The sequence below is a fragment of the Anabrus simplex genome, chromosome X (assembly GCF_040414725.1).
Source record: "Anabrus simplex isolate iqAnaSimp1 chromosome X, ASM4041472v1, whole genome shotgun sequence".
Classification (NCBI taxonomy): Eukaryota; Metazoa; Arthropoda; class Insecta; order Orthoptera; family Tettigoniidae; genus Anabrus; species Anabrus simplex.
The window spans coordinates 34,314,884-34,340,175 of record NC_090279.1 but is presented as its reverse complement, the minus strand read 5'-3'; the positions used below and the strand labels follow the sequence as shown (position 1 = coordinate 34,340,175).

General features: G+C 42.7%; 1 protein-coding gene across 1 annotated transcript; it reads left to right on the top strand.

Moving 5' to 3' along the window:
• The first annotated feature begins 915 nt into the window (after positions 1 to 915).
• LOC137503186 (snaclec coagulation factor IX/factor X-binding protein subunit A-like) lies at positions 916 to 24,732 on the top strand. The gene is made up of 3 exons (XM_068230688.1): positions 916 to 1,070; positions 5,373 to 5,597; positions 24,560 to 24,732. The coding sequence occupies exons 1-3, from the start codon at positions 920 to 922 to the stop codon at positions 24,703 to 24,705; spliced, it is 522 nt and encodes a 173-aa protein (XP_068086789.1). The 5' UTR covers positions 916 to 919; the 3' UTR covers positions 24,706 to 24,732.
• Positions 24,733 to 25,292: the final 560 nt, after the last annotated feature.

Here is a 25,292-nt window from a genome sequence, read left to right as displayed (position 1 = left end):
TATGTGGGGGGGAGTGGGAGCGCGTGTGTTGTTTAGAAAGGATACATGGCGGACTAGGCAGCGGAAGTGAAAGTACGTGGACATGGTGGTTATAAGATTCATATTTACCAGACATTGTATAAGGAATTGTTTCATGGTTGAGAAGTGACGTAATGGATGTCTTCCAAAACTGGAGTGTTTTTGTAGAGATGGGATCAAATCGATAGCTGGGTGAATATTTATACCGGCGGAAGAAGTATTTTTATGGTATGGAAAAGTTGAGAAACATTAAGTACTAGGTATAGGGCTCATCTCTTTGCGGTGTACAGGTACGGATGAATTGATGCAGACGCGGAAATATTTCACTAGGTAATCAGCGATGTAGGAAGCGTGGCATCACTAGGCAATTTAGATCTGGCTGTCAAACTGAGTTTTCTTCTGGAATGAATGCGATGTGTGTAGGAGATCTAAATTGTATCAAGTCCGTTGCTATATGACTCTGCTTTGAAAATACAGTAATAATATAAAGTGTAAACAACTTATCTTTATTTGCCATAAAATCAAAATTAACCTCCTCCTTCTTAAACTCGTGATTGTGTTCAAAAGGACCTAAGTAAGGAATCTAACCTTTCTTCACTTTTATGAATGATACAACAAACCATATACACCTTTCTGGAGCGGCATTATCATAATTAGTAGTGTTTCAACTGGACAAAATAGAATCATTACAAGTAAGGGACACACGCACTATTTTAATAATCTTGGTACAGGCGATTTTTTGAACATAACCATAATCTGAAGTAGGCCTTGTCGCAGACCGTAAAATGATTCCATACGGATTTTATTTGCACTGTTTGCGATAGATTTTCAGGATTATTATTTATCAGAAATCGCATATTTCATGCGTATTTTTGTTCCAGTTACTTCGACGTCTCAATATATGAAGCCAGTCACACCTGCAACTACTACACCAGCTTACACTACTGCACCGACTGCTACTACTCCACCGACTACTACTATTACCACTGCTCCAACTACTACTACACCAGCTAGTACTACTACTACGAAACCAATGTCCTGTCCTCATTCAGGTGAGTGATAAACTCTCAAGAATTTAATCAGATTATCTATGAGTGGTGTACTTGAGACGAACGTACATGTGTTTCTTGGAGATTTGGATCTAGTTTGTTCAGATAGAAAAGTAAAGCTCTTAATCGTTGTATTCCACGTTCCACAGATAAAGTACTCACCCTGCAGTTACTGTGTAGGTGTTTGCTTGGAGCAGCAGTCTGCAGAACGAGTGCACGAGTAGAGAGAATATGATAAACTTGTTGTAGGAGGAGAAATGAGAGCGTCTTGGGTCCGAAGTGAAGGCGGGACCCGGTGAGTGTTCCACATATCGCAGCGCACGGCACAGCGGCCCCACACGCGAGCCGATGATACTATCAGTGCAAACCATTGTAGAGGTTGTGGGTTCGACATCCCTCAAGGTGATTCCGTGGCTTCTCAGTTTTGCATGAGACAAATATCTGGATGTGCACATTTAGTAAGGCACCTTCCCGTTTATGGCTCTTTCCTACAGCACGCAGTCATAATATTATTATCTAAGATTGATTCACGATTTTGGGCAGGAAAGCAACTGGAAACTACTTCAATAAAACTACCAGGAATCCATACTTACCTTTTGTTTCCAGGTGAATTGCAATACGTACAAAATTTAGCAACCATCCTTATCAGTTCTTGCTGAACTCCGCAGGACTCTCAGAGAAAGGCTCGTCTCCCTCCTCAACTTGTTCGGGGCGCTCTTGAGAGCTGCGAACAGTACACATTAGGATTGTAACCGTTAATCGAATGGAGAATTCCACTTGTAGGGGAAATAGGAAACAAAACCCCTGGGGGATCCACTGGAGAGAATGGATGTCAGAACCACAGATTTAACATTGTCACTTAGTTTACAAAAAATGTTTTATAATTGATATTTTTCACATGAATAATTGAATAGCAAATAAGTCGAAAGCCTTACAACACCATCTGAAAACAAGTCGTCTTATACGTCTGACAAAAAACAGAGGATAATATTTTTACATGAAACGTTGCCAGGTTAAGATTAATTTAATGACTTGCAATTTGTCAAAACCTGCGCTGCATAAATTTTACATTTGATAATTTTAGTTGGAGGCACAGCCTTCGTTATAACGAGAGAGAAAAACTGGTAAAATGCCAACAGCAGTTAATTAGAGAAAAAGTTTAACATTGATAAATACACCAAAAGCAGGAGGTAGCAAAGGGCCCTTTTGGTAGATTCGCTGACTAAATAATAATAACATTAAGAAAAACTCTTCATCAAAATGACAGAGTAATTGGGCGAGGTGCCATAAGAGTTACTTTATTGATTGCTTTCGTGATTAAACATATGTACTAAATAAACAATATTTCGAGTTAAATTAAAAACATACTAACCCTAGGAAAGAATTATATTAGTCATATAACTTCGGAATGATAGCCGGTATATATGCGTGTTCGTTTGGCAGAGATTCTAAAACTTTGATCTTGTTTTTCTCAGATCATCATTTTCTGACTTAAGTCGTATGTGAACGATTCGATCGAAACCTGTAATTGCTACAACTTCTCTTTCATCATACTTTTCAGTGGACATAACGTTAACGCGTATAACTGTTTATGTCTCCCTAAAGAGAATTAGTCCTTTTGAAGACCCTAAAGTCACATGTACCCTCTCACAGAACCCTGAATGGTTACACACCAGTGAAGTATGTCCCACCATCTTCCAATCTGAAGGACACAAACATAAAGATGATCAATATTACGTATGAAAAGAATAATTATCAAGACATTTTTCTGAAATATTAAATCAAGAGACACGTGAATCATGTGAATTTTTTTATTTATAAAACTTGCTGATGTTTGAATTATAGGTCATCCCTCTGCCAGTTATTCCATTCTTCTCTCGCGGTTCCCTGGGCACGTGGAGAACATGTGGGAGCACTTTATAGACCTTGAGGCAGACAGTGGTCAAGCAGAAGTTCTCCATTTATCTCTTCCGCTCGGTAACTCTCATTACTTTACTTGGTACAACTGCAGATGCCTTTCCGATGACTGGCACAATATGTGCGGGTTTAGGGCATTCGAAGACGACATGACCTGGCCTTTGTTTTCTATCACAGTATTATTGTAATTCGTCCTGAGAACGGCGGTTCTTCCAAAGTGTGGATGCCGTTGATCAGTGCTGATGTTCTCAGTTTTACTGACTGTCATGTGTGCTCCTGTTTAGTGTAAGTGCTCGTTTATTCTACACTAATGTATAACATGGGTCTCGCAGGCCAACACAAAACAGCTGCATTTTGTGACTAATCAAGGCGTAATGAGGTAGAAATACTCATAAATGCAGTGTTGCCACCGCTGAGATTTAACTTTTAAAATATTGCAAAATAATGTCTCGTGTAATTTAACCGAAAGTTGTACAAATGATGAAGTTAGTAATACGTCGTTCACTTTTAAGAAATCCAATGTGGACCACATTCTAGTGGTTCTATTGCTCGCAACTATTGGAAATACTGTACATAGTAGAAACCTTGCAGTTGGAGAAAAGCCCCCTCTAATGAATGATTAATGTAGATTTAGGCGGCTCCAGAGTTATTAATAGTGAGCAAATGGAGGTGGCAACAAAACAGGGGAAATGCAACTAAATTCAAGAGGAAGTCATTAATACATAGTGCGTCTTGCGTTATGTCTTACTGCGCTTGAAGACAGTGCCGCATGTTTCGTACACATAACCGATCATCTTCCGATAGCCATTTAGAGCAGTGGGAGAAGGCTGTCCGAGGAAAGGACACACATCCGACTCATAATTTGTTTTTATGTGTGATACCAATTTTTAGCATTACTTCTTGATAAAAATAAAGTAATTTACGGAGATCGATGAAATTTCTCCCGAGGACAGTTAGAAACGTAACTTTCCAGAGAAAGGGCAATCCACGCGGACAGATGTCACTATAAAAATCCCGAATCTGAACATAAGTCAACAAGAATAGGAAATAATTATATTCTATACAATGTTAAAGAAATATCAACTGAAAGTTAAGAATGGAATGCATTGCCTTGGATTCCGTTCTTTTTAAACCAAATCTCCCAGTGGTTTTCGGCACCGCTTAATCACCACGACTTACCGCCACTTTGCCTCTCATTTGAGTGAAGGGCCTTAAATGATCGTGCTACTGCTGCCATAGTGCAATGTTTGAGTGGAAGAAGGAGCATGGACGTTGATATTACACGAGCTAAAGCTTACAGAAGGAAATATGTTTAACTCTGAATCATTTCAGGAGCTGGATCGTTCGGAGTATTTTCGAGATGATTTACCTTTCTTGGAAACAGCCATCTCTCTTCGTATTCCGGAGATGTGAAAAATGAATAATCAAGAACATCACCGTCGTATTTCCTGTACTTGGTCATGGATACTTAAATATGTGTGGCGCGTCTGAAAGTGCCCAAAGCAATGCATCCTGGACTGAACTTCACCCCTGTTGATATAATTGCAAACATTCTAATTCATATCATCATACAATTAGAACAGGCGTGTGTAGGAATCATTGGTTTCAAGTCACATGGTAGCCAGTAGAATAAAACGTTATGGAAATCGTTAGGAATACCCGGCAACATAAAGAATCTAATATGTCCAATTTCCAATCCAAGTTACTCAGCTGAAAACTGGGCACTTTCAGACGGGCCACACATACTTAAGTATCCATGACCAAGTACAGAAAATACGACGGTGATGTTGTTGATTATTCATTTTTCACATCTCCGGAATACGAAGAGAGCTGGCTGTTTCCAAGACAGGTAAATCATCTCGAAAATACTCCAAACGGTCCAGCTCCTGAAATGAGCTGAACACATCAGTTTATCACGTAGATAGAAGCACTGGTCCGCCTGCTGGGCAAGATGCTTAAGGCGTCCCGTTGGTCGAAACAATTTTCACCATCACAATGTTGGCCAGCCGGGTGGGAGAGGTGCTGGTAGATTGCGTACAAAAGCTTGGATTCATTACAAACCTCACCACATTGCTCATTTAGACTGAGGGCATAGGTCGCATTTATGACGGAGGGCGAAGGTGAGCCTTGAGCAAATCGCTTGCTGTTTTATCACCGAAGTAGGCTGCATGTCGGCACCGCGTTTCACCCTCTCCTTTTCCGCTATCGTACCTCACGTCCTTCACTTCATCTCATTAACTCCCCTTCTGTACGCTACGGTGTCTCCTGACCATGTCATGCATCGAAGAGTACGACAAGTAAAGAAGGATCGTCATTTTCACCCGTAGGATAGTCTAAAATATAAGCGTGCGATCTAATTGTTTAATGTGATGTTCTATCTGCCCACAGGTTACCGACTGTTTGAAGGTTTCAACTGTTATAAGACGTACCGTGGAGGAAAGAGTTGGAGTGACGCCAGGGAGCAGTGCAAGAGAGACGGAGGTGACCTGATGGTGTCGGAAAGTGAACGGGAGAGAAGAGAGGTGTTCCCTCCAATGGAAGAGCATGTGAACCGGAGCCCCTGGATGGGAGTTTACAAGCCCGAAGGTGAAGATCGTTGGGTGTCTGTGAAAGGTGAGTTCTCTCTAGCTCTCTTCTCCTCATGAATTAAAGAATGTCGGATGGAGGACATTGGTCATATTAAACAACAGAAGCCGACATTTAGCTGTAGTTAGCGATGTCACTTGCTGATGACCACACCGTATTGCCTATAATCAGGGGAGGAATGAAGAAGTCCTGCCCTCAGTAGCCCAGGCGTTCTGAGCCCAACTTGGCAACTTCGATCCTCGCTCAGTCAGGTGGTATGTCAGTCTCATGTCCGTAGATTTACTGGCACATAAAATAAACCCTGATGGATAAAATTCCGGCACGTTGGCGTCTCCCAAACCATACGAATGTAGTTACTGGAACATAAAGTGAATAATATTAGTTATGTCTAAATGAAGGGAATGAGTCGCAAAGTGAGGGTATGAGGACATTCATCTGTCGGATGGGGACGTTAATCCTTGAGCAGACCTCTCGGTGTTCTTTGACAGGATTAGGCTATGTGCCGCACCAAGACGTGCAGGTTTATCACGGACGTCAAATAGAGAGTAGGACACACTGGGGTCGTGGTAGGGACATCATCATTATAAAATGTTGTGCCTTGTTTAGTTACACACCTCTTGTCTTTAAATAATTAGAAACTGAGTCCTGGTCTCCTCTGCTGCTCTTACCCTCGATGGCTGACTCCGTTATTCTCGCAGGTAACCCATCATCCTCCATTCACCTCACGCGACCCCAACACCGGAGTACCCCTTCATCCATCGAACTTATATATCACTTAAAATTTATCTTCTCATTCTGGGTACCTTTCTGTCATTGTTCCCACCCGGTGTTTCTAGACTTCATTCTCGTTATTTCAATGTAGATTACAACTAGCGTATGGACGAGATATCCAGAGTCCACCCAGCTTGCACTCCCACACAGCGAAGGTTTCCTGAAAACAGACCGTTTCATCCCAGAGCTCACTGCATTAATTTTGCTGCACCTTGCTTCCTGGGAGAAGTTCCAGTTTTGTATCTCCGACCTGACATTCAGTTCTCGAAACTTTCTTCTCCACTGACATGACTTTATTCTTGGTAATAAAAAAAAAAGCAAAGACATCTCCGTACAGGCCATGAAGGCCCTGGGAGTGGTGGAAGGTAAAGGCTTCCACTATTCGTAACCTCGGCACTTGATGGGGTAGAGTTGTTAGCTCTACGACCGGCCGCCTTTTCCCCCAAGAATTAACCTGGTACTCAGTTTTGATGTAGGATAAATGAACCTCAGGGCCATATGCACGTCACGAAGTGGAAATTTTACGACTTTCTGACGGGGATTCGAACCCACGTCCTTCCGGGCGAACCGAGTACGCCTTTACCGCCTCCGCCAGGGAGCCCCTTTATTCTTGGTAATGCCAATACTGATGTCGTACTCACTGCACCTATTTCAAATTCCAAGAAATAAGACTGCAGGCTTTCAGCTCTGTCTGCCATTAACACCAAAATGCTTACGACATTTCAGCATCCCTGGCGCTTTATATCTTCCAGCAGATGATCCTTGTAAACTATGAACAACAACATTGAAGATTGCAGCCATATCCCACCCCTGTAAGTACCTTGAATCAAGAACTCGTTCTACCATCAACTTTCAATGTCAACATAAGTGAGTTTTATTGCTCCCAATAATCTAGGCTTAATCCCGTATTCTCTCAGTGTGGCTGACATCCTTCCCTGAATTACTCTGTCATATGCCTTCTCTAGATCTACGAAACATAAACACAACTTGCTATTCATATTGTTACCGTGTTTTAGCGGTAGGTAGAGGCGTAAGAAGGTGCGGGCGCGAATGGGTTTCAAACTACGGAATCAAAGTTAATGTAAAATTAATTTAAAATTTAACTAGGTTATATTTTCTTTTCAAAAACAAAGCAATAACAGACATGGCAGGTACAATGTAGCAAAACAAGGGGAGATACAATATTTACAGGTTTTGGGCTTCACGCCCTGACTTCAGCGATCAGCTCAGTTTTACCACAAACACAAGTTTTAACAGAGGGGCAGAAAACCCCATTCACCCCTAGGAGCCCCTGGCTCCGAATTACACAGAAAAGCCTCCACGAGGCATATGACACTCCATTTTCAAAAGAGCGATCCGCTCTTAAAATTTAAGCCTCTCAAAGGCCACACCAAACTCTACCTTCAAGCTGTCCTCTAAGGACGTATTCACAGGGGTAAAATACCCAACCTACAGAGGTCTATTACATGAAAAGAAGGTTGATTACATGACCTCTAAAATAACAATTTGAGAGGAGGCGATCTTGCACTCCTAATACACTTTGTTTTTTAAAACCTAATCTGGCTCTGGGCCGCTAACGCAAGGGCTAATCCCATACTACAGAGGTGACTTAGAGAAGAACACTTTACATTACATAAACGAAGAATAGTTTGAGAAAATAAGTTCACCTCAAAACAAATGTGAGTGGGAGCTCGAGAGGGTTAGCACTCTCTATCCCAATATGTAGCTTTACAAGAAAAAGATGAAAAGAGTAATTACATTTTAGGAAAAGGTTACATGATGGAAATGCTTCGAACCCGCCGCGAGTGTTAAACTGCCGACCTAGCAAGAAAAGAAGTTATTAATAGGCCATTACCTGGTGTTGAACGGCTGAAGAAGAAAGAGGCGCTTCCCGCCTCCTGCTATGTACTTAATACACTGAAAGATGGAACAGAAGTGGCCTGGAGACCCTAAAATCAGCAGTTTATATCCTCTCGCGGAAGATTCTAGGCGTTAGGGGAAATAAAACACCCTCCCACTAAAAATTTTATTGGCTAGGGAAAAGAAACCCCTACATAGAGGAAGAAGAAACACATTATTGGTGGAAAATTAATTAAAGAAATTCGGGATTGGCTAGATCCAAAATAAGGGGAAAAAGAGGGGTATACAGCCAACTTAAACCATGACAGAAAGAAATTTAACAAAGAACAAACTCTTGAAATAAAAATTTCTCCAACAAAATAGTTCTTTGATTTCGCACTAGGTTGCACTATTGTAATTCTTCAGTAGTGTCCTCTAGAAGAGAAAGTTCACACTTCTTACTTCAAGCGAAACAAAAACACATCAAAAGTGACACAGTTCAAAAACTCAAAATTTTCCACGTGGTGACATCTTCTGAGAAAGTAGAGAATTAATAGAATAGATAAAGTTCAACCTTCCTCCAGAAGAGGAGTTTCAACTGGCGCAACTTTTAAATAAACGGTGTAGAGGTGTACCGCCCGGTACAGACCTCCCCCCCCAAAAGTTCCTCCAGGGGTGACACATGAAATCAGTTTGAAACAAAGTCCAAGTAATGATGTTGATACGAAGATAGATAGCAGAAGCATTTACAAGATTTCTTAATTCAGTTTCAAAATGTTGTTGTTGCAGGAGAATGAAAGTCTTTATGTTTGTAGAATTTGAATTTCTGAAGATAAACTTTTAATACTTAAAGGTGAAGAAAAAATTTTGCAATGTCCACCAAATATTGTAGTTGAATGCCCAAGTGTAGTTATTGCTTATGGTGACTGTCCATATAGTTGATGTAGATTGAGTCGAATGGCCGGACCGGCCGTTGCAGCTTGCGTCCAACGGAGGCCGCTCGGACCCCTCAAGTACCCTAAGATACCGCTCGCCCGCACTATGAGGGGAGCAGAGGTGTTGAAGTACGCCGCGCCCGCGGTGAACAGATACAGGCTGCGGGCATGTAGCAGGTCGTGCGCCGCACATCAGCCTTGGCCGGGAGGAGAGCTCCGGCTCGCCGTGCACATGTCGTCCTCGCTGGAGAGGAGGGGGCCCATCCCCCTCCCCAGTCGCTGCACGGCGCTGCGCGGCTGCGGGGGCGCTGAAACATTAAAGCTAGGCGGCAGAATTGTGTTGGACAATCATTTTCTTTGAGGGTACAGGCTTGTGGAGAGGTTGAGGGGCCAGCGGCGTGTAGATATCCATGGCATTTACTATTATGAAGCCACAGTGTAAGGTGGAGCAGGAGACGGGAGCGTGGTAATGGCCGTGGCAAGAACAGGATGGCAGTTTAACGGGTCGGGGCAGGTTTTACACAAGGCTTACATCTAAAACCAAAATATTACAGAAGGGGCAGAATGCCTTAAAGTGAAACTCAAAAAAAAATATAACCTTCATATCCTTTCAAAATAATATGAAGCAAGTTAACACAGAAATTACACCGGTTTCACCTGGGACAGGTGAACTCTAAATATCCTCTCGGTGGCTGGATTACTTAGCAATAAGGTAACCGGCGTAAGAAAATCGAGAATGATACAAGGCCCATGAAATCTGGGGGCAAGCTTGCCCGCGGGAACAAAATTTTTGACCATAACCTGGTCACCTACCTTCAAAGGGGTGGGTCTCCGTCCACGATCATACCTTTCCCTAACCTTTTCATGAGACACTTTAAGATTGGCTTTAGCCTTCTTCCAAAGATCTTTAATGTTGTCCGGATCTATTGTCTCGGGCAGAATGTCATTCAGAGACCAGAGGTTAGAGAGCGGCGTGTTGGGAACGAACTTAAACATCAAAGAAGCTGGAGTAAATTTGTGAGATTCATGAACCGCCGAATTCAAAGCAAAAGCTAACCAATGCAGGGACGTGTCCCACCTAGAATGATCTTCATGATGATAGGCAATAAGTGCGGACCTGAGATTACGGTTAACCCGTTCAGCCAGAGATGGTTGAGGGTAATAAGCAGATGTAGTTACATGAGAGATGGACAAGTCAAAACAGAATTTACGAAACAGATTAGATGTAAAAGCCTTAGCATTATCAGATACAATATATTGGCACGGACCAAAAGAAGCAAAAATAGAATTTAGGCAAGTAATGGTGGACTGAGCGGTAGCCAGCTTAGTCGGAAATAACCAGGAAAATCTTGTAAAACCATCTACACACACAAAGATGAACTTGTTGGCATTACCCTTTGACTGGGGGAAGGGTCCCACATAATCGATATACAGGCGTTCCATGGGGCGCGACGCTTGATGCGAAGACAAAAGGCCTACCTTGGTGGACATGGTGGGTTTACTGAGCAAACAAGATTTACAAGCTTTTACAAGTTCACGGATTTCACCGTCCATACCTTTCCAGATGAACATTTCACGAATCTTTTCACGAGTTTTAAAGATACCCAGGTGCCCCCCCAATGGGGTCTCATGATAGTATTTGAAGATCATAGGCACAAGAACCGCTGGAACGACAACCTTCATCATCTTATCATGCCTCGATGGGCAACATAAAACACCATTCCTCAGAACATAAGGGACAACATGTTCCCCAGAAGAAAGGGTTTCCATTATCGGAGCCAGCGTCGGATCTTCACGTTGGTATTTCTCAATATCCCTAAAAAGCATGGGAGCATCTGTTAAGATGGCATTAACACCAGATAGTATGGACTCGGAAGGTGATGAACTGTCGACCGGTTCGTGGGTCTCGACGTCGTTAGAAAACATACGGCTGAGTCCATCAGCAACAACATTTTCAGTACCTCTGATATGTCGTACATCGAATTGGAAGGCAGAAATACGGATGGCCCAACGGGCTATACGACCTGTACGACGCGGCCTACCTAAGACCCAGCTTAAGGCTTGATTATCTGTCTCCAGATCGAATTTGACGTGTTCCAGATAGAGACGGAACTTTTCTAAGGCGAATAAGACTGCCAAACCTTCAAGCTCATATATGGAGTACTTTGCTTCTTGAGCTGACAATGTCCTAGACGCATAGGCGATGGGTCGCCTCCCTAGTTCAGTCTCTTGAAGAAGAACTGCAGCTACTGCTGACGACGATGCGTCGGTTTGGACGATGAATTTCTTCGAGAAATCAGGCATAGCAAGTACAGGGGCATTACAGAGAGCTAATTTAAGGTCTTCAAAAGCGGCTTGTTGAGAAGGTCCCCACTCAAATTTGATGCCTTTCCTACGTAGAAGGTTTAAGGGCGCCGCTCTATTAGCAAAATTCGGAATGAACTTCCTGAAGAAATTCACCATACCGATGAACCTGGCGATACCTTTAATGTCCTTGGGAGGTTTAAAATCACGGATGGCTTGTGTTCTAGAATGATCGACTGCTACTCCATCAGGTGACACAATATGCCCTAGGAATGACATAGAGGGCTTAGCAAAGGCAACCTTGGACAACTTAACAGTTAACCCAGCCTTACGAAGGCGATTGAGAACTTCTCGCAAATGATCTAGATGTTCTTCAAAGGTTTCGGAAAATACGACGACATCATCCAAGTAGTGATATAAGTACTCAAATTTGATATCGGAAAAGACCCTGTCTAGTAGCCTAGTGAGCACAGCTGCCCCCGTGGGGAGCCCGAAAGGCACGCGGTTGTATTCATATAAATTCCAGTCCGTGGCAAACGCTGTAAGATGTTTAGACTCTTCGGCAAGGGGAATTTGATTATAGGCCTGATTCAAGTCCAAGATGGTGAAGAACTTGGCCTTACGAAACCATGAAAAGCAAGAATGAAGGTCGGGAAGGGGCACAGATTGCAACACCACCTTCCGATTGAGAGCCCTGTAATCAATGACAGGCCTGAAGCCTCCTTGGGGTTTCGGGACTAGAAAAATAGGCGAAGAATACGCTGACTTAGAGGGCCTAATAATACCATCCTTCAACATCTGATCGATGATTTCTTTCAGAGCCTTCATTTTAGGTGGAGATAGCCTATACGGTGGAAAACGGACAGGAATTGAATCCGTGACCTCAATTTTGTATTCAATAAGGTCAGTAACACCAAGAGTATCAGAGAACACCTCGGGAAACGACTGACACAGTTTCCGAATACTATCAGCCTGCTCCTCAGGTAGATGTCTAAGGTCTAACAACATCTCATCCTGGGTAGGCGAAATAGATGAACATGATACAGAATTACACTTTAACAAGGGAATTCTACAATTGGACGCAAATTTGAATGTGCACGACCTACTCTGGAGATCGAGCACAAGACCAGTGTGAGAAATGAAGTCCGCTCCCAATATGATGGGGCAAGACAAACGCTTGGCCACAAACAATTTGATCTTCCATGTAAATTTAAAAACCCGAATTTTGACATGTAAGGAACCTAGAATTTCTAATGGAGATGAATTAGCCGAAACATATTTAACAGGAGATGAGTCATAGTCAGGGAGTTTACAAACAGATTTCAATTTAGAATACCAATCAGCCGAAATAATGGAACAAACACTGCCTGAATCTAAGAGAGCTGTTATAGGCTCGTTATTTAACTCAATCTTAAGAAAAGGTACAGGTGCGGGGGTATCCGCCGCAATCCTAAGACACTCTTTAGGGCATTCAAAAGATGAATTTGAAGGCTGGTCGTTCTCTGCATTTACAACCTGTTTACTAGGGGCTAAGTCTCGGGAAGATGGATTAGTCGGCTCAGCCGACGCCACTAGTCACTTTTTATTATTGGAATAGCTGGAATTTGCACCAGAAGTTGAGCAGGAGGGGGTGCTATTTGAGTTTGGGCAATTCTTGGCGATATGTGAGAAGGCCCCACACTTAAAACAGCCTTGTGATGACCCTGCTCCATTCCTTGTCCCACTTGACTTGATCAGAGGACACTTATTCCGCAGATGTTCAGGCGACCCGCAAGCATAACATTTACGGGGATTGACTGGTCGGCGAGGTGGAGGCCGAGTGTTACTAAAGGAAGGCGGGGGTTCTTTCGCGACACGCAAAGAATCGGCGTATCTAACTCCTTCCGCTGAGACGGCCAATGCTTCAAGTTCAGAGAAGGTTTGCGGACACGCCGCGAAACACAAATATGACCTGTAGGATGGCGAAATACCTTCTACAATAGCCTGCACAATCTGATCTTCAGGAAAGTGCAGAGCAAACACCCTAGTGTAGAATTTGATATCTTGAATGAAATCAGCCAAGTTTTCATCCAAGCGCTGTACACGGTAATAGTACTTCTGAATCAGGGAGGACCTGGCCCTAGCCGGGATGAAGTTAGCTAGCAAATGGGCATGGAAATCCTCAATAGATGATTGCTCGGCAATGGCTCTTACGATTTTATCAGAGAGAATACCAATAGCATACGGATAGATAATTTGCAAAATTTGACATGGCGAAAGAGAAAAAACCAGAGCATGATCCTGAAATTCCACTAGAAATCTTAAAAATGAAATTACATCACTGGTGGTGTTGACGGAAAACTTAGAGATACCTCTAAGCAACATTGCCAATGGATGAGGCAAGCTACTGAACCCAGGTGACATAGTCGTTAAAGGTTTCAATGGCAAAGAAGTTAATTCCGAGCGGATGTTACCCAATGACGCACGGCGTTCAGATTCGTTGTTCGATGGGGCAGAGATAGTTTGAGCAGCAACGGTTATCCTATTGACTTCTCCCTGAGGAGGCTCTTCATCACTACCTACGTTCACTGTGGCGGGTTGATCAGTTTTGGGAGGAACTTCGCCGGTTAGCAATTGAGTGACCTTATTAGACAATTCAGAAATAGTTTCAAGGAGCGTATTAGCGTCCTTCCTCTGAACGTCATTCACCTTTAGAGACAACAGATCATTAACTCTATTTGCAAAGTGATACAGCCTGCCTTGCACACGCTTAATTTGATTAGGAGACGGATCGTTTTCATCAAAAAAGCTGACTACAGATGCTAGCCCAGTAATATTCTCGACGATCGTGGAAAGAGAGTCATCAATTTCTTTCTCTCCCAAATTGGGGATGGAAATGGGCAAATCAAGGGACTCTCTAAGCTTGTTGGTGTCGATTGCAACCGTGCCTCCAGATTGCACATTTCTGATAGTTAACTCGTATATCAACTCCTCTTTGCGCAAATAGTTAAGGAGGAGAACATCGCGAGGGCCGGGCATGATGACAGAACAATTTTGAAAAACTCAAAAAATTCCAGCAACTGAGACAATTGTTAGAGTTCGAATCAAAGCAATGTTTAGCCGTCAAAAGGGGCTAAATTGAGACCCATTCAACCACGCTCTGCTACCACTTGTTACCGTGTTTTAGCGGTAGGTAGAGGCGTAAGAAGGTGCGGGCGCGAATGGGTTTCAAACTACGGAATCAAAGTTAATGTAAAATTAATTTAAAATTTAACTAGGTTATATTTTCTTTTCAAAAACAAAGCAATAACAGACATGGCAGGTACAATGTAGCAAAACAAGGGGAGATACAATATTTACAGGTTTTGGGCTTCACGCCCTGACTTCAGCGATCAGCTCAGTTTTACCACAAACACAAGTTTTAACAGAGGGGCAGAAAACCCCATTCACCCCTAGGAGCCCCTGGCTCCGAATTACACAGAAAAGCCTCCACGAGGCATATGACACTCCATTTTCAAAAGAGCGATCCGCTCTTAAAATTTAAGCCTCTCAAAGGCCACACCAAACTCTACCTTCAAGCTGTCCTCTAAGGACGTATTCACAGGGGTAAAATACCCAACCTACAGAGGTCTATTACATGAAAAGAAGGTTGATTACATGACCTCTAAAATAACAATTTGAGAGGAGGCGATCTTGCACTCCTAATACACTTTGTTTTTTAAAACCTAATCTGGCTCTGGGCCGCTAACGCAAGGGCTAATCCCATACTACAGAGGTGACTTAGAGAAGAACACTTTACATTACATAAACGAAGAATAGTTTGAGAAAATAAGTTCACCTCAAAACAAATGTGAGTGGGAGCTCGAGAGGGTTAGCACTCTCTATCCCAATATGTAGCTTTACAAGAAAAAGATGAAAAGAGTAATTACATTTTAGGAAAAGGTTACATGATGGAAATGCTTCGAACCCGCCGCGAGTGTTAAACTGCCGACCTAGCAAGAAAAGAAGTTATTAATAGGCCATTACCTGGTGTTGAACGGCTGAAGAAGAAAGAGGCGCTTCCCGCCTCCTGCTATGTACTTAATACACTGAAAGATGGAACAGAAGTGGCCTGGAGACCCTAAAATCAGCAGTTTATATCCTCTCGCGGAAGATTCTAGGCGTTAGGGGAAATAAAACACCCTCCCACTAAAAATTTTATTGGCTAGGGAAAAGAAACCCCTACATAGAGGAAGAAGAAACACATTATTGGTGGAAAATTAATTAAAGAAATTCGGGATTGGCTAGATCCAAAATAAGGGGAAAAAGAGGGGTATACAGCCAACTTAAACCATGACAGAAAGAAATTTAACAAAGAACAAACTCTTGAAATGAAAATTTCTCCAACAAAATAGTTCTTTGATTTCGCACTAGGTTGCACTATTGTAATTCTTCAGTAGTGTCCTCTAGAAGAGAAAGTTCACACTTCTTACTTCAAGCGAAACAAAAACACATCAAAAGTGACACAGTTCAAAAACTCAAAATTTTCCACGTGGTGACATCTTCTGAGAAAGTAGAGAATTAATAGAATAGATAAAGTTCAACCTTCCTCCAGAAGAGGAGTTTCAACTGGCGCAACTTTTAAATAAACGGTGTAGAGGTGTACCGCCCGGTACACATATCATAGCACTTTTTACTTATGTGACGAATACTGAAGACCTGACCATGAAAACCCCTCTGAGGTCTGAAACCACACTGGTCTCATCCAACTCAGTATAAGACATTTATTGGTTTCTCCCTCATGAAATACTAGTGAATACCTTGCCCGGTGCACGAATGAATCACCATCATCAGTGTCGTTGAAGTACCTTGATGGTTCTAGCAGTCCTCTTGCTTATAAATAGGTGCAATTACTGCTTTCGTCAAATCAGAAGGACCTTTACTAACTTTCCAGGCTCATCTTATTACTCTGTGAGCTTGGTTGTTCGCGGCGTCAAGATGAATATTTCCTCTTATATTCCTTCCACCTGTACCATTATTTGCTCGGAAGTACTATGGGTTTACCACATTAATCCAAAACATTATTTTTTTCCTTTTTCCCTCCGTCCCCCACACACTGCCCATCCCTTTTCAACACTTGTTAAAAGCATTTGATTTCCTCCTATCCCTTCCTCATTATCACCGCCTGCCGAAATATCATTATTTCCTAACTCTTCCTAACTCGCCCATTTCTACTTTAATTGTTACGATTTCCCCATTACTGTGGGTCGATAGATTAATATCGAATACCATTTCCTTCACCTCTTTGCTTCCAAAGAATCCTGCACTGTCAAAACTAATTGGAAATCCTTTACTCCCGGCGGCTTGCTTAAAATATTCTCAGCGCGGTAAATTATGTGAAGCAGGCTGCTAATCTATTTGCACATAGTCCAAGTTAGAGTCTCTCCTCTGACAGGTTAGCGACCTATGGTTGATTGTATAGTCCTCGCCTCTTGAGCACAATGAGGGCTATGACTCAGAATATGTCCGAGGTGCCCAATACTACTCCCTACTCAAGGAGAGCCATGACTCAGAATATGTACGAGATACTCAATACTACTCCCGACTCAAGGAGGACCATGACTCAGAATATATCCGAGGTGCTCAATTCTACTCCGGACACAAGGAGGACCATGACTCAGGATATGTACGAGATACTCAATACTACTCCCGACTCAAGGAGGACCATGACTCAGGATATATCCAAGGTGCCCAATACTACTCCCGACTCAAGGAGGACCATGACTCAGAATATGTCAGAGGGGCCCAATACTACTCCCGACTCAAGGAGGACCATGACTCAGAATATGTCAAAACTAATTGGAAATCCTTTACTCCCGGCGGCTTGCTTAAAATATTCTCAGCTCGGTAAATTATGTGAAGCAGGCTGCTAATCTATTTGCACATAGTCCAAGTTAGAGTCTCTCCTCTGACAGGTTAGCGACCTGTGGTTGATTGTATAGTCCTCGCCTCTTGAGCACAATGAGGGCTATGACTCAGAATATGTCCGAGGTGCCCAATACTACTCCCTACTCAAGGAGAGCCATGACTCAGAATATGTGCGAGATACTCAATACTACTCCCGACACAAGGAGAGCCATGACTCAGAATATGTCCGAGGTGCCCCGTACTACTCCCGACTCAAGGAGGGACATGACTCAGAATATATCCAAGGTGCCAATACTACTCCCTACTCAAGGAGGACCATGACTCAGAATATGTCAGAGGGGCCGAATACTACTCCCGACTCAGGGAGGACCATGACTCAGAATATGTCCGAGATGCTCAATACTACTCCCGACTCAAGGAGGGCCATGCCTCAGAATATGTCCGAGGTGCCCAATAGTACTCCCGACTCAAGGAGGACCATGACTCAGAAAATATCCAAGGTGCCCACTACTACTCCCGACTCAAGGAGAGCCATGACTCAGAATATGTCCGAAGTGCCCAATACTACTCCCGACTCAAGGAGGGCCATGACTCAGAATATGTCCGAGGTGCCCAATACTACTCCCGACTCAAGGAGGGCCATGATTCAGAATATGTCCGAGGTGCCCAATACTACTCCCGACTCAAGGAGGACCATGATTCAGAATATGTCCGAGATACTCAATACTACTCCCGACACAAGGAGGGCCATGACTCAGAATATGTCCGAGGTGCCCAATACTACTCCCGACTCAAGGAGGACCATGATTCAGAATATGTCCGAGATACTCAATACTACTCCCGACACAAGGAGGGCCATGACTCAGAATATGTCCGAGGTGCCCAATACTACTCCCGACTCAAGGAGGGCCATGACTCAGAATATGTCCGAGGTGCCCAATACTACTCCCGACTCAAGGAGGGCCATGACTCAGAATTTGTCCGAGATACTCAATACTACTCCCGACACAAGGAGGGCCATCACTCAGAATATGTCCGAGATGCTCAATACTACTCCCGACACAAGGAGGGCCATCACTCAGAATATGTCCGAGGTGCCCAATACTACTCCCGACACAAGGAGGGCCATCACTCAGAATATGTCCGAGATGCTCAATACTACTCCTGACTCTCAGTACAATTTACTCGTCCCCTCAGTCGTTGCCCATAGTTCAAGTACTAGGACGTGACTGCAGTCACTCACACGACAACAGTACCCTGGGGTCATGGTTGGACACGAAAGAGGTTCAACAACGAAGCAGCCGTCAAAAACGCCTTGGAAATATCTCTCACCATGAGACGGTCGATCACCTGGGAAACGGGTGCGAATGCTCCTGCATCGCGTAGAAGAAGGAATGGCATTTAGTGATGCACATCCTATTTAATAAAAATTCTTCGTCATGGAGTTCTCGTAGTGATAAATGTTACTACCAACTAGCAGGGACAGGGTGTTTCTTGATCACCAACACACTCATGGCGAGAAGAGGACCCACATGTGCGACGATAAGTATTACAGGTAAAGCTCGTAGACACACAGCCCGAGTGAATAAGAATGTGTCGCTTCCTGTTTAAATGTACGGCCTGTCGTCATATTTTATTATTCTCTTCTTCACGCACACTACCAATGACCAGCAGCTGTCAGTTACTCTGATCTCTATTTATAGTTGACGTTGTGTTTTACCGATTACTAAACATTTCCTTATTTTCTCTGAATCACTTGAAGTAATTCGTGAGGCAAGGCCCAGAAAATTGCTTAGAATATCCATATTTCCATTTTCACGGCTAGAATGTACTTTTCGGTACTCGCTCAGATGATCTCGAAAACAATATTTCTATATAATTATAACGAACGGTTTTGAATGATGAAGACCGTACGTAACTGCTGTCTCTGTTTCAGGATATATCGCCGTGAATTACCTAGAAGGATACGCGTATCACCGTTATCAGCGTCATTGATATTACTGAGCTGAGCCAGAGCAGGAATGTCTTTACTTTGACACGTGAAAATGTTTGAGGAGCCCTCGCAGACTTTAAGAGTTCTCACAAGCAGCAAGCTATAACTTCTAGATTGCCAGATTACCAGGTCTCATTTACATCATAGCCAGAACTTTATATTCCTCCAAGATGCTGATTTATCTCAGTCTCAAATGCAGAAACGCATTCCCGTGTTTTGTCGCAGACTTTCTCATTTCTGATTGGTACAATGTGTGGCCTTGTCCTTACTGTTTGCACTCAGAAACGATAAACATTTCCGGTGGGGATAAAATAGCACTTGTTTGGTCATCACATCTTCCTGACACACATAGGATGTCATCTCTACTCTCTGGTGGGGCCACACAATTTTACAGCCGGGATGGCCTCCTTGATGTGGGAGAGGTGTTCTCTATTGTGTGAGCTGAAAACTTTCTTGTGAGGACAAAACGGAAACCAGATTTTGAGAAGTACCGAATGCATCTCACAGTGGACAAAGACCAAGTGTTCGTAAACGTCCGCTGAGAAACTCCTTGGTGCGTTTTGTGCTTGAGATTTTTAAATTATTGATTTAAATAAGGTAGTCATATCGTCAGACCAACGGAATTAGGATTACTCGGTCTCAAGAAGTGCACAACACCTTGCAAATATATGGATCTTTTTGTTCAGCAAATGTCTACAAAGCGGAAAAATCTCCGAGGACTGGAGGAAATTTAGAATAAAGACATGATATACAGGAAAGGACAAGCCGACAAACCAATCTCATAACGAGGGATTGGTCTGAAGTATAATATCAGAAGGACAAACGAACTTCACTGACCATCAAATATAAGAGTATCAGTTCAGATTAAGAAGGAAACGATCACCTTCGCAGGCTAGAAAATGTCTACAAGAAGACATCTGGGCGGCTTAAGACTCCCCAAAGGCAAATACTTTACAGTTTTCAAGTTCGACATGTTGGACAGGAACAGTATGGACATCATGACAGAAGACAAGGCAATTGTAAAACTCATAGTAAACTCCTATCACAAAGCAATGTAGCGATAAACGACGGGATAAGTATGTCAAAAGATATCCTTCAAACAAATTGAGTAATTCCAGGTGACCCTGTTAGCCCCTCCTGTTTAACATTGCCACATCTGACGCAGAAAATCCATTGAAAATATGAAAACGGTGTCGCTCTATATGTATCCTCATGACATGGTCCTAGGTTCGCAGACCGAAAATGACCTTAAAGAAGCCTTAAACAAACTGAACATTTGAGCTGAAAACAACAAATTCGTCATAAACCTGGAAAAAGTATACATATGGTTTTTCGAAGAGGGGCAGGTTACCGACCGAAGACAAGATGGTACTAGGAACAAATACTTAGGACTAACTCTAGAGACATCAGGAACGTCATACAGGATCCACATCAGGGAAAGAGCGATCTGAAGAACACAGCTATGACTCTGTTCAGCGCTAAAATAGTACCAATTATCACGTACGACTTGGAACTGATCTGGGAATTTCTAGAGACATTAGAAAAAGTAAAAGTCCGCTTCCTAAAATGAGCCATCAGAATTGCAAAAAAGCGCCCTCAAGGCTTGCGTATGAACCTGCCAAATAAACCTCCTTCAATGAGGACTTGAGATGTCACTTAATGCTGCCATCAACCAGCCAAGAAAATAATTATTGACCCGCCGACGAGACAAGCCATGATTGATAGAGGATGGACAAAAGGAAACCACGACGTGCGTTCTGCACTGACAAGCCTGGCGATACGTGGATACCACCACAGAATATGCAAGAATACAAAATACCATGAACCCAACAAGGACTCTTCGTGTAGTTTGTGTGACAAATACTACTTCTCCTGCTGCAAGAATCGCAAGAGAACACTACTATATTATACCAGAGAATAAACACCCACACTTCCCTATGTGCATTTGTATGCTCTTATTAAATAATTAATTAAAATTGCCAGCATGTCTCGTCGTGAAAGTATAATAGATACGTAGTGTTCCTAACTTCGTCGTAATCGCCAAGAACTCAATGGTGTCTCTCTGTACTCGAACGTGAACAGTAATTTACAAATTGAGATGCTAACACTTCAGAGACACAGAATGAAAGTTGTGTGGCAATATCATCCATATCCTTGCTAACGACTACGGAACCTCCTGAACCTCAGACCAAGTAGTGACATCGTCGATAGTAAGACGACCAAAGCCAACTTCGCTGTTCTAATAGTCTCTGTGATGTGATACCGGAAATGTTTTCTTCTGAACAGATGACGTCTAGACGTGAACCGCGGTGTCTTCACTTGACCTCAGGTTAACTAATCGATACATATGTACTTGCTCTCTTCACCTTCACATCATCGACTCCCGAAGCAGTTTCTACTTTCTGGTGGGCTTGAATTTTCATATTTTTGTGATATTTGAAGCCATCTCCTTCCCGTTTCTTCTCAGTTATAATAAAAGGAAGTGCTCGAATTTGTTGTGAATGTCACTGTGCTCCCTTTTCAGCTTCCTTATTGCAGCTACTACAATTTCCGTTTCTCTTTGAGTCTGCGACTTGCACGTTTCGCATCACTGTATTCCCTGCAGCCACTAAAAAGGACGGTCTAACACTATCACTCCACTGGGGTGATATTGGCACTCTGCCTTTTTGTATTTCGTTCATCGCAATTATGATTCTCATCGCTTCACTTTGGCTGGCTTTTGGGTGGTTCACTGGTTTGTATTGACTTTAGATATGTTTGTGTCTGTTATAAAATGTGTACTACGGGTGACAGATCGGGATGGGCATAGTTTCGTCAGTGGGCGTGCTCAATGAAAGTAGAAAAATTACAGATGGGAAGGAACCTCCTAGAAAACCATCGCATGAAGGAGTCTTGTTTATCTCTGATGTTACTCAGTGGAACACAGCATGGCACGTTACGATATCCAGGTACTACCAGCACGCCAAGTGCTAGAGATCGGTGGCTGTGAGGATACCTTGGCCAGATCTTTCATGTATTAAATCCCTATTTTGTTTGTCATTCAGGATGGTATTGAAATAATGAGAAAGTTTCCACATTTATAGACTGTTATATCGTCTATACAGACGCTCATTTCTACGAAGTGATTGCCTCGTGTGATGATGTACATAGCTACAACGGCACTTCTGTTGCCTTACACAAAGTTTCTGAGGAAACGGGAATCATTGGCACCAGTTACACATTACAAGATCTCGAACTGTTAAGTGTTAAATACTATCTCTCACTGAATGGATCATTTGCACTATGCAAACCATGTTATCTCCATAGTATGTATTAAAGGCTATTAACATACATACAAAATCATTATAGACTGTTATGCCTTTCAGCGTTCAGTACTTCCAGGGGTAACGACTATCTGTCTTTTGTTTCATAAATACATTAACATGTGTGGTTCTTATTTCCAATTACTTGTCATACAGCACTAGTCGTTTATAATGTTGTGAGTTTCTGACAGCACGGAGCGATTCTTACTAAGTGGACATTTTAGGTCAACTGATGTATAACAAGGCAGTGCCACAACTTCTTCAGACGACAGTGCTCCAGGCATAGTGGATTTGATCTTGGTTTGAGGAGCATCAGCATGTACTTCAACTTCTTCTCTGGCCTATTCAATCACTCGAACCACTGTGGTACGTTATGGCGACAAGACTTCATCGCCTCTGAGGCAGCTCGGTCAATATTTTATGACGTTTGTTACTTATTACTATTTTCAATGTTTGTTGGTGGTATGGTGGTATTTGTATTTCATGAGGAACTAAAATTGGGCAGCCATCCACTAATGGAGCAAAAGAATGAAAAGGGTCGACACTTCGAGAGATGAAGGTGTCGGCTAAAGAAAGGGAAGGGGGAGATGAAAGTCTCCTCAGGTATCGAAAATATAATATCGCCGTGGTCGGACAAGAACGAGAGTTAACCAAGGATAGATGAAAGTGAGGAGCCTGACAAAATTAAGTGGAAGTAATGCCAGGACTCAGCTAACTTCCCCACGGTCACTACGTCGCGCTCCAAAATGACGAACTCCTTGGGCGCATTTTGTTATCCTCTTACGATTGGCAGGGAATACCATAGATGTATTCTATGGTCCCTAGCCACGGGGTCGTACTTATCGGGAAAATAAAACAACAATGTTGTCGCAACCTCAAAACACACGGATAAGAATTACGAAACTTGAAAATGTTGAAAATATACCGAAAGCGATGACTGTGTCTTATAAGGGACAGACTATTTATTAATAGAATTGTAAGAATAAGTACATCAAATCAGAATAGAAATACCGCGGTGCGTAACGATAGGGAATACAATTCAATACAGAAGAGCGGAACAGAATGTGGGAATGCACGTAATAGAGTACAACTGGCAGCACACGGCGTATCGATATGAAGTACCAGCTTCGTACCATCAAAGTTATCGGATTGAAAACTGGAGCACGAGATGACATCCAAGACTTCTTTATAAATTTCCACAAAGTGCTTCAGCTGCCTGTTAAAGGCGTAGATAAAATTGACATCGCTCCAATTCGTGGATCTGTGAACATATTCCGATCTCATTTACACGGACCTGGTTGACTTCATGATAGCAATATGTAATACCAGTTTGACGAACCGCTCACGTGGTAAGTTGTTGCCATCAATAGAAATTATTTTTAGAATAAGATTACTGGTGGCTTAACAGTGCAGTCAAGTAGAACATCAGTGAATATTGTTTTAATAGGAATACCACTGGGAGACCATTGAAGGTACCGGAAAGATAGAGAAGCCCCACGAAGGTCGTGATTATGAAAGACTCCCAAGGCCGTCGGTGTCGGACTAGAACAAGTGTTAACCCAGAGAGAAGATAAGAGAGAGGAGCCTGACAAGAATTTAGTGGGGAAAATGCCAGGCTCAGCTAGAGGAACCGTGGTCGTCAAACTACGGTCTCAAGTGAGATCCAGTGGTTGACCTTTTAGTGTCCTCTTACGAGAAACAGGGGATAACGTGGATGCTCTTCTAACTCCCAAATCCATTGGGGGTTATGAAGGCTGAGGTTCGAATCCCGCTGTATACTGCGTTGATGGTTTCATCCAGAAATGCGCGTGTTGTCAGGAAGTCCATCTGGCGGTAAATCTGAGACGAAAACCAAAATGAGCCTGGGGTGTTCCAGTGACCTCGGAAATAACTGGAATAATCTGAAGAAAGTTAAAGTGTTATGGATCGAGTGTACGACACTTGTGTCCTGTGTTTCAGGTGAGCCTGCTCTCAGCAGTTGGTGGAGGCCTCGTTACCCGAATAAGAACGCTGGTAAAAAGTGCGCCCTTGCTGTCAGGACAGGTCTGCTGTTGAACTACAATTGTGCAGAACGCCGGTCCTTCATCTGCGAGATCCCGCTGTGAAGATCTCATGTACAGTGTTGATATATAATAAAGATACTTGTAAATAAGATGTGACGTTCTTTCTCCTGTTTCAACACTAACTACAGGGAAACTATTCAGAACAGCGAGGTCATCAGTCGTGTATGTTCTACCTTCCCTAAAAACAACAAGGTAATCAGACATATAATATTCTACCTTTCTTTAAAACATCAAGGTCATCGGACATGTAATGTTCTACATTCCCTCAAAAGTAACAAGGTTACCAGATATATAATGTTCTACCTTCCTTTAAAAACAATAAGGTCAGCAGACATGTCATTTTCTACCCTCCCTCAGAAACAACAAGGTCACCAGGCATGTCATGTTCTATATTCCGTTAGAAACAACAATGTCATGAGACATGTAATGTTCTACCTTCCCTTAAACAACAAGGTCATTAGACATGTGATATTCTATATTCTGTTAGAAACAACAAGGTCATGGGACATCTAAAGTTCAACCATCCCTTAAATACAACAATGTCATCAGGCATGCAATTATCTACGTCCCTTAAAAACAACAAGGTCATCACACACATAATGTTCTTCCTCCCTTTAAAACAACAAGGT